Raw genomic sequence first — 14,543 nt, forward strand, 5'->3', positions numbered from 1 at the left:
CCATATACTTGCTATATGAAGTCACCGGGTTCCCGGTTTCCCAGTATTTGCCTTTTTGAGTCAGCTGAGACTGATCTCACCTTCTTCAACTTTTTATGTGCCCACCCTGGAGATCAGTAGAAAACAGCCACCACACTATGATCATCTACTTATCCAAGACAGAGCAAAGCTAGGATCATCTACTTATCCAAGACAGAGCAAAGCTAGCTACAGATTCAAACACAAACAGAACCTGTGAGAGATCTGGACCCAGGTATGGCCTTTGTTGCTGTTGTTTGCATAACTAGGTTTTGGTAGCAGGGTGGCTACAGCGGTAGCTTCTGCAAGAAGCTGCCCGAAGATTCCCCCATGTCCTGCAGAGCCAATGCCAGCCAGCTCCAGGACAGACCCACCACTGGTCAAGGCCAAGCCAACCGGGAATGACACTAACACCTCTGTGATAGCATATTTAAGAATGAAAAAAACAGATGCAATTGTGCTCAGAAAAGAGGAGTGAGAATATGTGACAGGAGCAACAGTGCAGACACCTAGGTCAGTGAAGAGATGCTCCAGGTGCTGCAGACCATGGTGAGGCAGCTGTACCCCTGCAGCCTGTGGAAGTAAACCGGGCTGTAGAAGTCCCCCATAAGGGAGCCAACTGTACTTGAAGGACTGTGCCCCGTGGAGAGGGACCCACACTGGAACAGTTTATGAAGAACTGTAGCCTTTGGGAAGGACTCAGGCTGGAGAAGTTCATGGAGAACTGTCTCCAATGGGAGTGGCCCATGCTGGAGCAGGGGAAGGACTCCTCTCTCTGAGCAGTGGCAGGAACAATGTGTGATGCACTGACTGTAACCCCCATTCCCTGTCTCCCTGTATTGCTGGGGGAGGGGCAGAGCCCAGGAAGGAGAGAGGGGTGGAGGGAAGGTGTTTTTTTAAGGTTTGTTTTACATCTCATTATCCTGCTCTGCTTTTGATTGGTAATTTCCCTGAGTCAAATCTGTTTTGCCCATGACAGTAATCGGTGACTGACCTTTCTCTGTCCTTATCTCAACTCATGAGCCTTTGGTTATATTTTCTCTCTGCTGTCCAGTTGCAGAGGGGAGTGATAGATCAGCTTTGGTGGCTACCTGGCCTCCAGCCAGGGTCAAACCACCACAGCTGCCTTGGTAATTATTTAATTTAATTTATATCTACTTTAATAATTTAATTAATGCTCAGGGTATTTGTGCATCATTTTTGTCAAACATTGTTTTATGGATGTCAAGCCAGGTGTGGTGGTGTTAAGGTGCTGTGGTTGGCAGTGCCAGCCCTCATGCTGGCCAGATGTTGTTGCTTGACATGGTAGCAACCAAATTTCAGCAGTTTGAGGAGATTTTGTAAAGTAAGGAGTAGAGAGGATTAGGGAAGTGAAACAGATGCTTTCACAGTTCACCCTCCTTTGCTGTGTCCTCTGGTTTTATACTTTCTGTTGGGTAATATTCATATTGCCAGCCCCATTGGGAGTCAAGTGCCAAAAAATCATGAAATCAGTTTCAATGTGCTAAGGGATTTAGTTTTGGTGGTTTTAACTCCACCTCTTGCATTGAACATGTAGCTGCTGAATTTTGAGTCTCTGTGTGCACACCTGCAATGAAGTGCATTCCCCTATAATGAAGTTTGTTGTGGGATAAACAAATCTTTTCCCAAAAAAACTTTATATTTTTTTTAAACATCAACTGAGGTTCCTAACAAGTTCTGTGTAGATAAGTCCTAGGCTTTTACAGAGGTGTTCAGTAATGTGACATTTGTGGTATGTCTTTAAGAGGTAATAACATTCTCTGGTCTGCAGATCAGTTATATGTCTCTACAAGACTACAAATACTTCAATATATAAAGGGGAGAAACTCACAAAACTTCTTTAGAATGTAATGTTTCACCAGAGCCCACTTATGTCCCTCTTTTTATTGAATACCTGTAATTTTAGTGTGGGAGTCGATATTGGTGATTTTCAGGTTCAAAGATCAGGATATACTGTAGAACAGACTTGAGCTTCCCTTGTGTGCTGCTCTTTTCTTATGCTTATGGAACCTGAGTATGTTAAAAGCTGAAAATTAGCAACATAAATTTCCTAAATGCCTTTAGAAAAACAAGAACTAAACCACTGCCAAGAGAAACATGAGTTCCTGAAACTGGACAGCATTGCTTGGGTTTCCTTTGAAGAAAAAAAAAAAGAAGAAGAGCCAAATGTCTCAAATATGTAAGGCAGAACTATACAGGAGTTAAGGGGAAACTGCATAGGAAGCAAAGTAAAGCCCAAAATAAAGACCATGAATGGAAAACTAAAAATAACAAACAGGAAAGTGTGACACAGCTGCAAGGGCTCTGGTGCATTCTCCCCCAGCATTGTACCTTTTTTTTTCAGGAACATACTAATATTGTGTTTGGATTTCAATGGCATTCCAATCCATTATTTGTTCTTCAAAAATAGATGTTTCTCATGTGAGGAAGAAAGATATTTTCAAGTAATGTTGTCCCAGTTTATCAAATAACACTTATGTTACGCTCAATGTTTGCAGAGCAGAAAGACTGCATCAGTTATGTCATCTCATGAAAATTTAATCTATGTCTCCTTAGATGGTGAAGATAAGATCATACATAATCAACTGTTGCCCTTAATTTCAGTTGAATTTTCACCTAATAACCTTCAAAAGTATGAAGGGAGCTAGCACATGAATCTGAGGTCCAGCCACTTTGGAAGCACAGTGGATGGGAGGGGATCAGAGAGGATCAGGAGCATTGTGTAGTAATAAAGTTAAGGAAATCTCTGTCTTTTTCTTCATCCAAACACAAATTTGTTTACACAGAGCATTTTGCAGGTTCTGAGAATCCTGCGGAAAGGCAGCATGGGGGATATAGGGGTGCCAGGACTGTGGCTGGATCCCAGCCAGCATCTGCAGTAAAGCCAGGCTCTCCAGGCATGGGTGCAACACAACCACCCAAACACAGCTGAGGCACCCAATACATGCACAGGGGTCACTGGCAACTGCTGCAAAGGAGATGGGCAGGAATACTTCAGCATTTGGAGGTATTTTCAGCAGACACAACAAAAACAGGAAGTATTTACCAGTTTTGCAGGTGTCAGGAAATATTTTCAAAGCATTGCTGTGACCTGACAGTCCATTTAAATCGATAGCAAGCATGTACAGAGGTGATAATACATTTATTTTTATTTAAAATATGTACTTCAATGTGTTTGCTTCATGATGCATGTCCAGCAGATCAGAGTAGCAAATTTATATTGTTACTTAAACTATAGTGATTAGTAAGTGATACATCTCACAATACTAGTGTGAATGTTTTATATAATAAAATCATACATTAAAGTATGTTGAAGACATTTCGCACAGTTGATGTTGATAAGGTTATTTTTCATTAAAAGTCAGTCTACGCTGGAAATATATTTATGACATATTCTTTGAATTGTGGGTGAAATATATCTGAATATATTTCAGGTTTCTCTATTCTGTGTATTTCGGACACCACTCTAAAACATTTGATGATATATTGTTTGAAATGTGATGGTGACTACAACATCCTATAATACAGACTAAAATAGAAACTACATTACAGCACACATCTCATCAGTGTCATTGCACATTAAATAAAAAAAAAAATAAGAGTCTTTGCATATATTACCAGCTTACAGTTGAGTACCTGAGAAAATAATTTCTACCTACTAGAAATGAGGCCTATTTGCCATGTATAGTCATATCGGAAATAAACTAAAAAATAATTTAGATAATAGATGGTAGGAGCACATTCTGTGATGAACCACCTCACAACTTTTACTTCAGGAGAGAACACCTATATTTGGCTTTAATCTTGTGTGGGAAGGAAAGGTCAGGTGCACGGAGGATGCCTGGAACATGGAGTTGGGTAAAGAAAAGAAAAAAGTCTAAAAAAAATCCACATTTGCAAAATAGGGAAAATTAGTTGAAGTGTGCAGTGAAGAGCCAGGAGAGGTGTGGACAAAGATGTAGAAAGATGAAAGGATGGAAAATAAAGAAGAGGTTGGTGAAAAACCCTTATTTCCATGAACCTCATTTCATGTCCCTCGAGAGGTGATGCTGAAGGGCAAAGGAGTCCAGGAAGGCTGGACATTCTTCAGAAAGAAATCCAAATGGCACAGGAGCAGGCCACCCGTCTGCCAAAAGACAAGCCAGAAGGGGAGAATACCAGCCCAGCTGAACCAAGACCTGTGGTTGAAAATCAGGAAAAAACCCAGGGTTTATGACTTTGGGAAGAAGGGGCAGACAGCTCATGAGGACTGCAAGGATGTCATGAGTAAGTTTGCGGATGGCATCGTCTGTGAGAAGTGCAGGGCAGGAGTGTTGATCTACAGAGAGACCTGGACAGGCTGGATCGATAGGTTGAGGCCAATGGTATAAGGTTCAACAAGGCCAAGTCCCAGGTCCTGTCCTTGGATCACAACAACCCCAGGCATCACTACAGGCTGGGGGCAGAGTTGCTGGAAATTTGCCCAGTGGAAAAGGAGCTGGGAGTGCTGGCCAACAGCAGCTGAACATGCTCCAGCAGTGTGCCTAGGCAGGGAAGGCCAGTGGCATCCTGGCTGGTGAAGGGACTTGAACAAAAGTCCTATGAGGAGTTGCTGAGGGAGATGGGGTTGTTTAGACTGGAAAAGAGGGGGCTCAGGGGAGACCTTATCACTCTCTACAACTACTTGAAAGGAGATTGTGGCCTGGTGGTGTTCAGGTTCTCTTCTCCCAGGTAGCAAGTGACAGGATAAGAGGAAACGGCCTGAAGTTGTACTATGGGAGGCTTGGATTGGATATTAGGAAAAATTTGTTCATGGAGAGGGTTGTGAAGCATTGTATCAGGCTACCCAGGGAACTGGTGGAGTCACCATTCCTGGAGGTATTTAAAAGATGTGCAGTTGTGGCACTTGGGGACATGGTAGTGGACTTGGCAGTATTGGATTAACAATTGAACTCAGATGATTTTAAAGGTCTTTTCCAATCTAAACTATTCTGTGATTCTATGGTAGCATTATTTCAAATACTGGTGTAGTCCTTTTGTCACTAGTAGCAACAGGTAGACATTTTAAAGGGTAAGAGATAAAATTTCCTTATACTATAATTTCAGTCTGAAGTCTATTCTGTGTGGAGCAATCTGTCACTGGAGCAACAGAAGAAATGCAAAAGCATTTTTTAAGTTTGATGGAAAAGAGTAGAAATCATCCAAAAATGTCTGCAAGGCAACCCTCTCCATCTTCTCCTTTCACCTGATTTCAGGTCTGGATTCACAGGTTAATACTTCAGGGTAAGTGGAACCGTGTCAAGGAGTTGTAGTCACTTCTCCAAGGCTAAATGGTCCTTGGCATGGTGGTGGCCAGGCCAGTAAGACAAGTGCCAAATGCTTCTTGTACTGGGGTTGGCCAAGGAGTGGCTGTCCCTGGTAGGCAACTTGCATCCAGCCACCTCATTTTGGAAATGAAAGTGGTTGAAAGGTATGGACAGAAGTCATTGTGGACATAGGCCACCACTAGGCTTCAGCAATGCTGAATAGTCTCCAGCAAATTTGCTGAAATAAATGCAGCCATTGTGAAACTGCTTCTGTGGATTTGAGAGCAAAACTGTACCTAATCTGCATGCGCCGTGGCTGTGCCATCACCACAGTCTTACTCGGTCACCAATAGGTCAACACAATAGACAGTGTTGCTTTCAGTTGTTTTTTTTAATTGAACAATGATAATCTTACATTTTTTTAAAACCAACCAGCTTATTAGATTAACATTCAATAACTCATAATGTCATTTATGACACTGTTGCAAAATATTAATTATCTATGCAATATTACTACGTTCTTTAAATAATTGTCATCATCTGCTCAAGGACTGTGGGTTTGATCCTGCTCTCACTGAAACCACAAAAAATTTACTTTTGATATCAGTAGATGAGAATCAATACACTTGCTTGTAAATAACCCAAGATAACATTGCTCCCTCTCAGACCCTAACATTCCACACAGGTTGAAATGTGATATATACTAGTTTGAGATTTATGTGTATAGGTCTCCAGTTATCATGGCAAGAGAGTCTGCACTGCTGTACTGATGTTTGGATGTATATTGTTGTCATCATCCTCTTGCTGTAGAGCAGCACAATTCATCTCTGTTTTCCCAAGTGAAAGCATCCTGTTTCTACACATTGGCCTTGGATCAACTCTTCAAAATTTTCTGTTGTTCCTAGTTTAAAAATATATTTTCAGATCCTGAACTAAGCTTTGACTGCTGTACTGTGTGTTCCTTCTTTTACTGAAGTAATTGTCAAAGCTCACATCAGTTTAAAACGAAATATTCAATTCAAGCCAGATTTCCGATGGGAGTGCTCTGCGTTTCAAGGCAATTCCTAAACTCACACAATCCAGGATCATTTACACAGCTACACCAGTTTCCATTATCTAAGGATCTGGTTGTTTCCAGACATATTAGCAAACCCACCTCAGTGGTGATTTTCAACTTACATATGTATCGTCCTGTTTGGGCTGAATGAGGGACTGCCAGTTCTGCAACACACTAATGCACATAAGTTATTCTCCTGGCTGAAACAGGACCACTTGCTCATGCAACGGAGACACAAAAGACTGGGTACCAAAATACTGTAGTCTTGGCTGCTCTACTACTTGCTGAGAGTCTAAGTCTTCCCTACACTGGATCAAATAAACTCCTTGTGAATCAGATCTGGGCAGTAGTCAGCAATGAAAGTGGAAAGTAGGAAGGTTCATTTGTTGGCCCCTTGCACTGGACCCACTCTTCTCCAAGAAATGCAGATGTCGTCTTAATGGCACCAATTAGTTGGTTTATAGAAACATATATATTTAAATAACAGTAAGCAGCTTCTTTTGTTTCAGATCCCCTTCTACAAATCAGTAGAATTTACCAATCTGTTGTTTCTCTGTACAAAATTTAGCTTTACAAATTCACCTAAATACAATATATGTCTGCAGTGTTTTGCCTAAGTTATTCATAATGTATAAACTGAAATGCTGGGTGCATTCTCACTGAAGAAAGGCATATTTATCTCCAAGGAATTGTCACCAGCTTCCAAAACCCAGAAAATTACTAGCAACTAATGTTGGTAAATTTAATCACACTGTTGTGCTCTGTGTTATTATTATTGAGATTTAGGGGTGTTACATTCTGTCCTGGGATTTGTTTCTTTCAGATTGGCTCCACATCAATAATATCACTCATCGAAACTATCCCCTGAATTCAGTGAGAGCTTTCCCAGCCTCAGGCTGCAGGAGTTGGCCTCTGGCATTGTTTAAATGTTCATGTCGCGTTTTCAGTTTTACTATACATTCAAGAATCCACATTTCTGTTCAAATACTTACCAAAACAAATATCAAAACTCATATACACTGTACAGTCTATTTTAAAGTAAACATTTTTCTCATTAAAAACAGATCACAATTGACCTTCAGAGATTACATTTTCATATGCTATAGATCTACTTTGTTCTTTAAGTTGTTGCATATTCAATAATCTGTGAGAAATGCATTCACTTGAAAGTCTTAAAAGTGTGAGCAAATATCAGCGAGGATTTAGCCATTTCATTATTGGAGGGTGAATAGCTTTCTCTTTAACAAATTCCTCCTTTACAGAATTTCCGTCCCCTGATGCCATGTCATTGTCTGAAAAGATACAAAAATAAAGGTGGATTTCATGAACATAAGAGCATTAAAATATTGTTCAGCAATGTCCCTTGTTTTTGGAATACTTCAGAAGAATCTTAACTGGCAAATTTGCAGAAATCTCCCTAAATGCCTCCAATTACCTAGTTGCAAAATTTCTGCCAAATTAAGACATAAATCAGATGTGTTTTCTAATAGTTTAAGCATGAGGCTGACGATGTGACTTCAGTTTCCAGTTCTGACTGTAACACTCGCTCCAGTGTGACAGGGGACTAAGCAACATATCCTCAATAGCTGCAGCAGCAAATTAAAGCAGCTGGAACTATTCTCTGACTAAGGCCAGCTAGCATGGAATAGCCACTAAGGCCACCACTGGCGTGGTGCATGCCACTAAACTCTCTTACTCTCCAAAAATAGGATAAAACAATATCCATTTTGTCCACTGGAAACAGTCCCTGGCTGAGCCTGATTCTTGAGCTGTGGCTGAGGTTGTTTGGCACAGCTAGCTGGGCTGGGACAAAGCATGCCATCAGCTGCCCTACTGTTTGACTGTGCAGGGGTCAAAATTGCAGTGCACAGGAGCACGTTCTGACACCTTTCATTTTACAAGGGTTTGTGTAGCCATAATGTTTTTATTAAACATGTGGATCAGAAACTTGCCTGTTTAAAATACGGAAGCATTTGCAGTTGTTTTAATTAACTGAAGATCTCACAGATGCCTTAGCTACCTCTGAAGGCCACTATTAAATGAAACCCTGTGTGACCACCCCGTGGAGTACCACCCAGTGTCTCCTGTTTGCTTCCAGTTACAGACCTCTGAGGACAGAAATCAGTATGAAACCTTTACAGGGGTAAAAACCACCCCTTTTTTCTATGTGGTGAGTATCTCATCACGGCTGTGATCAGACAAGCTGTTAAATTTAGGGGCAGCAGATGGTCTGGGACCAAGGGCAAGGGGTAAAGAGGGAAGGGGAGGAGGAACCAACGAAAATAAGGCTGCCTTGGAAGATTTCAACTGTAGGCTAGATGCAGAAAAATAATCATTTTATATGTTATATAAGCATAAGTTGAGGAAGATTGCTTCCATGTAACTCTCTCTAAATAGAGAATGGGGGAAAGATAAATCATGTATTAAGGCAGCAAACTTTAGCTAGCTTAATATAACAGGAGAAAATAAAAATAATGCACACAAAATGCACCTGGAAAAGAAATAAAGTCCAAAGACCTTTGGATGAAGTCCTGTAAAAGCTCCTAATAGTTCTAGGATTAAGTCTCTGATATTTGAATTTTTTTTACTTCTCTTCACATTTGTATTGATTTTGGTTTGTGTTTATATTTAGAGTCAACATTATTCAGCCAAATATACCTCAGTATCAGCAGGTGGAAAATAAGGGGAAAATTTTTAATCCCAGATCTAAAAACTTCAGTGATCTTTCCTCCCCACCTCAAAATCACTTTAGTTTCTCACATTCCTTTTCTTTTTTCCTTTTTTTTTTTTTAATTCTGGAAAGATCTGTTAGAAGCTTCCAACATAATTGTGAAGGTAAGAACTTATTGCAGAGATACTGTGACAAATGACTACAAAAAAACTTTTCATAAAATCATTCACTGACAACTGAAAACAGATAAAGTTCTGTCTTCATGGGGAAAAAAAAAATGTTGGTTTTACCATATGTTAACAAGCTGTAGCAAATACAAAATCAATGTAGTGAAATCCTATTCTACACAAAGCAGCTATGTGTTATCACATCTGAGCTGACTAATGTAAACCCTAGCATAGCCTCCAGTTGCACAGGTGATGTTGTAGTGTTGGCACCTGCAAGAGCTGCAAAGTATTTTGTCCATATTAAGACTCCAAAATGTTTTTGCCATGTGTCACAGACCATCTAAGTCCTTGCCACATGTTAAGTGATCTGCCAATAAGAAAAATTAACGGACCTTGTGCTGTGTTTTGCACAACTCCACCAAAGTACACATCGCTCACACACAGTGTACACAGCATGGTAGTAGATCATGGACAAGGTGTTTTCTGCTAAAATCAACTGCCCCATAAAGTCTTACCTGTGTGTGAAATTATTTTTCGTCGGTTGGGAGGCTTTGAAGCAGACAGTTGAAAAAACGGGAACTTTAAACACTTCCCTGTTACTCTGTCACAGATGCCAGAGGGACAGTTGCATGTTTTCCTGCATTCCATTCCATAGCTACCGTACGGACACTCTGGAAAAGAATTATAGCAAAGCAGTTCTCAGTGATCCAGATCATCAGCTGTGTTGACACCTGGCCTGTTTATGTCCTTGCAAATGGAAAACCTTTGAGTAGAGATCAGCTAAACCTTAGCTACAGTATTTCAGTGTGCTGACTGCTTTTTACAAGTATTTTCCAGTATTAACAAACCTTGACACACACTGTATAAATAATTTTGTTTCCTGTAACTTGTTTAAAATGTGCTATCAGTAATCCTTCTCTGAAACACTTACTGTTAAAATGCAAGTTAAAGGAAATATACACTATATAAGTATGAAATCACAGAGGATGCAGTTAAAAGACTAACACTAGTTTTAGAAATGAAGATGGCTCCAGAAAGTCCCCAAATTCACTATGAGGGTATGATATCATCTGACTTATGTAACTGTCATGACTTAGAGCTGCCATTTGTTGCTGGTGCTGGACTACTATTGCCAGTGCCTCTGCCTGCTCTCTGTGTGGAGGATGCAACCTGACCCCGAGGAGCTATCCAGCAAATGCACTCTGCTACCGGCTCCTGGGGCAGAGCCTTCTCCTATCCAACAGTTTCTCAGACAGAAAAGGTCTGTTTTACCATGGCAGACAGCCAGGGGCTCACTTACATCTCCAGCCATACTCTGAGTGTGCTCTGAGGGGATCACTGGCACTGGGACAACTCCCTGGTTGTACTGCAACTGGTCAATGCCCCAGTTCAAACCTCCCATCCTTGAGCAAGCTTGTGGAGGAGCACCAAAGAACAGCTACCAGGATGGGACTGAATGTTTTCTAAAGAAAATTAAGTCAGGTGCAGGGGATTTGCCCTGTCCCATAGCTGACACATATCACTTGCTGGATTGTGTAACTTCCCAGAGTTTAAACTAGAGGTCACAGCTCTTGTCCTCCTCTACCTTGCTGTTGAACTATCCCAGGACCATTGCTGAAAAGATGGAGACAAGGAAAATCCATGTCAACATGTCCTTACCAAACCCCCAAACATGCAGTCATTTCCAAGAGAAGTTTGAGATCTCCCAGGAGAAAGGTCTTTATGTTCAGACTGTCTTTACTGACTCAGGGTACATGGTCACCTTAAATGGCAAAGTCTAGAGAGTTTCTGATTCACCTCCTAAGCACAGATAAATGACCAATAAAGGGCTGCACCAAGGAACCATCTAGCCAGGTTTCTACAAAACGTTAAGAAAAGTGATTATAATATGCACAAACGATGCCTCTCCCTCATTTTGTTTCCCAGTTTTATCTCTGGGGTTTCCTGATTCAGACATAGTTTCTGTGCATGTATCACCTCACAATAGGTTATCCTTCTTCATTTGTCCACTCTTCTTGAGTCAGTGCAAATATTTAGTTTTGCTGTGGAGCCTGGGCAATCCGAAAAACAGTCTAATGCACTAAAGTGAAGTCAAAATTTTACAGTTCTCTGCAAATACAATGGATATGTTTTATAAATGAAAAACCCTAGAAAATCAACCAGTTCCTTTAAATGGACTGCACAGTGAGTCCCTCCACCCTGGAAAAACAAATTGAGCTTCAACATACTCCCCTTCCCAAGAAGGACACTCTTTGACCTGCTGCTTGATCACATAAAACCAAAATAAAATCGTACCGAAGGATTTTCAAGTTTTGTGCACACGACCTCCCTGGTAGACAAGTGAAGAGCTCACACCACATGGAGCATCAATATACCTGCTCCAAGTACTCAACATGGAGAGCTGGGATGCAAAGCTGTGTGCAACAACATGGAAACAAGTCTGAACCCAAAGCACTTGGCTCTGTGTGGAAAAATCCTGGCATTGATGCTGCTCTTCATATTTGATGAAACTGAGGTCTGAATCAATTTTACAACTAGAAGGTTTTGTTTGGCAGTAGGCTGCTCCTAAATGTATTGCTAATGGCTCCTGGTGATTTAAGGGAAGCAAGAGCACCAGCATTCCTTTAGTCTGTTTTGGACAAGAATGGCATTGCTATTGACAGTCATGTGATGCACTCTTATAGTAATAAAACTATCTAAAAATTGCTCTGAAACATACACTGCTGACTTTTAAAAAAAAAAAAAAAGAAAAATTGAAAAACAGAGAGTTCAGATAATTTTTTCAGAACTTCAAAGTAAATTATTTGCAGGAAGTCAGAGAGAATTTAGCTATCCTGAGTCTATCAATTACTACAAACATGGAAGTTATTAAAATGAGTGAATGATCTGGTATCATAGCTGTAAATGGATATATAAAATAATAATAATTGGCCCCATACTTTGCCTAATCAATTCTCATATGTAAAGAGAAAAGTTGTGCTACCTCAGAGCTTAGATGAAAAAGGAAAAATAATTAGAGATTACATCTATAATATTTAGTGCAAAAAAACATATGGGGAATATAAGCTTTAAAGATAAATTTACAATTCTAAGTCAAGATATGGCTTTATTGAAATTTGTAAGAGCTTTTCCACTGACTAAATGGGACAAAATCTCAAACATTTTACTTTGCATTTTCTCCAGAGCATCCACAATTCAACTATAGGGATTCAGATCTCATGTCCCTCAATATTTCTTTTTTCCTATTCAAAGTGTGCTATTGCAAAGAAATTCCTAAGAGGAAACTGAAAAGTATATACTAATTCCAAGGAATTGTTAAGACAATTATAGTCAGGATCTTTCACTGTGGCAATTTTGAATAAACTAAAGATCAGTCAGCTATCTCGGTAACATACTTTTACGGTGAATGCACCAAAAATATGATCTTTATGCCTAAATTCTAGTCTTTAGAAATAAAATTAGTATTTTTGGGTTTACACTTAACCATGCTCATGAATTTGTTTTTTAATATGGTAAATAAGTGTGTTCTGTGTGTGAGTCAGCCTGAATTATTTCTACAGCATCTGGTCCTAAGGCATTACTTTAAATGAGTTTAGTAATACTCCTGGTATTTAGCTGCCAAAACATATCCCCTTTTAAGGAAGCTGTTCTAAGGTTTATCTGTTTTCAGTAAGGTATTCACCTTACTGAATGGCACACAAACACAGGAAAACCCACTGCATTCATACTTTACAAACTCTTTTTTAAAAATAGGGGTTTTTTTAAAACTGTCATCCTACTTATTAATAATACCTCCTCTCCTTTTAAAGATTCTCGATGTTGCATGGAGTGAGGATAGCTCTTAAATTGAAAACACCATTTTAGCCTCTGACTAAAGAAATCAAAGTGCAGCATACCTGGAATAAGCTGAATGCAGTGGCTGGCTGCTCATCTCACAGTCAGTGTCTGCTCTGTTATTCCCATATTTCAGAGAGGAGCGTCTCTATTTGCCACCCCTGACCCTAGGTTAGCTGAGCACCTTAGCGGCAGGACTAAATCGAACGCAGCAATGTTCCTGATGCACTCAGGCACTGCTCTTACCTCCATCTCACAAACCCCACAGTGAGAACCTGGTCCCTGGGCACACAGCTGGCAGTGCCAGAGGGAACATCACCCCACAGAGAGTGCAGCAGGGACAGGAACCCCGTGACAAGGTTGGACTTGTAGGATTAAAGCCTTTACAATTTAAAGAAAGCCACCCATCAAATCAGTGCAAACATCAGGACTAGTGCCTGGGTCTCTCAAGTCCCAGTCAAAAATCTCATCTCTGAGCACACCCTGTCTCTATTTGCTCACACATTTCTCAAAGTCTAAACAATATTCTCACATTAATAGCCCTGCCCCCCTACCTGTAACACTTTCTAATACCAGCAGCTATTTTTCACTTTCAGGAAAAATCCCACTTTAGACCTTTCAAACAGAAGGCAAGCTCACATGTAGTTTTCTGTTAAATTGCCATAGTGGGTGCATGCAAAGTGAATATTGTTACCTTTGCAGATACCAAATTCATCACCAAAGTCATCCTCCTCTGTGTAAAACTGGCACTTCAGCCCAGGGCCACACTTGACACCATCCATACCCGAGACAGTACGATAGCAAGTCTCCCCCAGAGCAGCTGCACAGACCCTGCAGCAGCCACAGTCATCCAGCACCGTTCGCTTACAGCGCAAGGTACTTTTGCATGCGTTACTGTCACAGGGCTCGGGACAATCTACTGCATATTTCGCACTCCAAGCAGTTCCAGCGTGCACAGGCATCAGGAGGAGCGTGAGAAACAGGAAGCCCTTCATGTCTTGCAGGGGTAAGTGCTCCATCCCAAAGAGCAGGTTTTAGTGCTCAGCCTGCTGGTGCCTCTTGCCGAGGGAAGCAGCGGTACAGAATCCAAAGTGGTAGCTGCACACATCAGCCTACAAGTTTATGAGCTTTATACAGTGTGTTGCCCACATGTTGCACCGTCATCAGCTTCCTCAATCCGGCAGCGCTGCTCCTGCCAGCCTCCCTTGTTTCAGTTTATGAAATCCAGGATGAAGGTTGGATTAGCACTCTGCTGCCATCCAGGAATTGAAAAGCCTGAGCTGATGTAATCTGTTATGTTTAGTTGGTTGTTTTGCATGAGGACTAAAAACTCTCTCACATCCGTTTCAAATGCTCAAGGACGTCTGCCAAAAGAAAAAAAAAAAAAAAAAAAAAAAAAGAAGATTAAAAAAAAAAAAGCGTGCACAGGAGTGGTAAAAAAAAAAAGCACACAACAAAAAACAAACAAACAACAACAACCAAAAAAAAAA

General features: G+C 40.7%; 1 protein-coding gene across 2 annotated transcripts; it reads right to left on the reverse strand.

The window, feature by feature from the left end:
• Window positions 1-7,572: 7,572 nt before the first annotated feature.
• Window positions 7,573-14,072, reverse strand: ESM1 (endothelial cell specific molecule 1). 2 transcript variants are annotated; one of them, XM_050328587.1, is made up of 3 exons: window positions 13,748-14,072; window positions 9,735-9,890; window positions 7,573-7,673 (listed from the first exon to the last, which is right to left on the reverse strand). In XM_050328587.1, exons 1-3 carry the CDS (start codon window positions 14,070-14,072, stop codon window positions 7,573-7,575), a joined length of 582 nt encoding a protein of 193 aa, XP_050184544.1. The 2 variants fall into 2 exon arrangements, with proteins under 2 accessions (XP_050184544.1, XP_050184545.1); XM_050328588.1 differs by lacking the exon at window positions 9,735-9,890 and having other exon boundaries at window positions 13,748-14,048.
• Window positions 14,073-14,543: the final 471 nt, after the last annotated feature.

This window comes from Myiozetetes cayanensis, unplaced genomic scaffold, assembly GCF_022539395.1.
Source record: "Myiozetetes cayanensis isolate MyiCay16 unplaced genomic scaffold, myiCay2020 scf4, whole genome shotgun sequence".
Lineage (NCBI taxonomy): Eukaryota > Metazoa > Chordata > Aves > Passeriformes > Tyrannidae > Myiozetetes > Myiozetetes cayanensis.

Bases quoted from the DNA above. Each gene is read 5' to 3' on its own strand.
- ESM1 (XM_050328587.1), bottom strand. From the start codon at position 14,072: ATGGAGCACTTACCCCTGCAAGACATGAAGGGCTTCCTGTTTCTCACG. The intron at 9,891-13,747 runs GTAACAATATTC...ATTCTTTTCCAG, and splicing joins TGAATTTGGTATCTGCAAAG to AGTGTCCGTACGGTAGCTAT. The intron at 7,674-9,734 runs GTAAGACTTTAT...GTATCTTTTCAG, and splicing joins AAAAATAATTTCACACACAG to ACAATGACATGGCATCAGGG.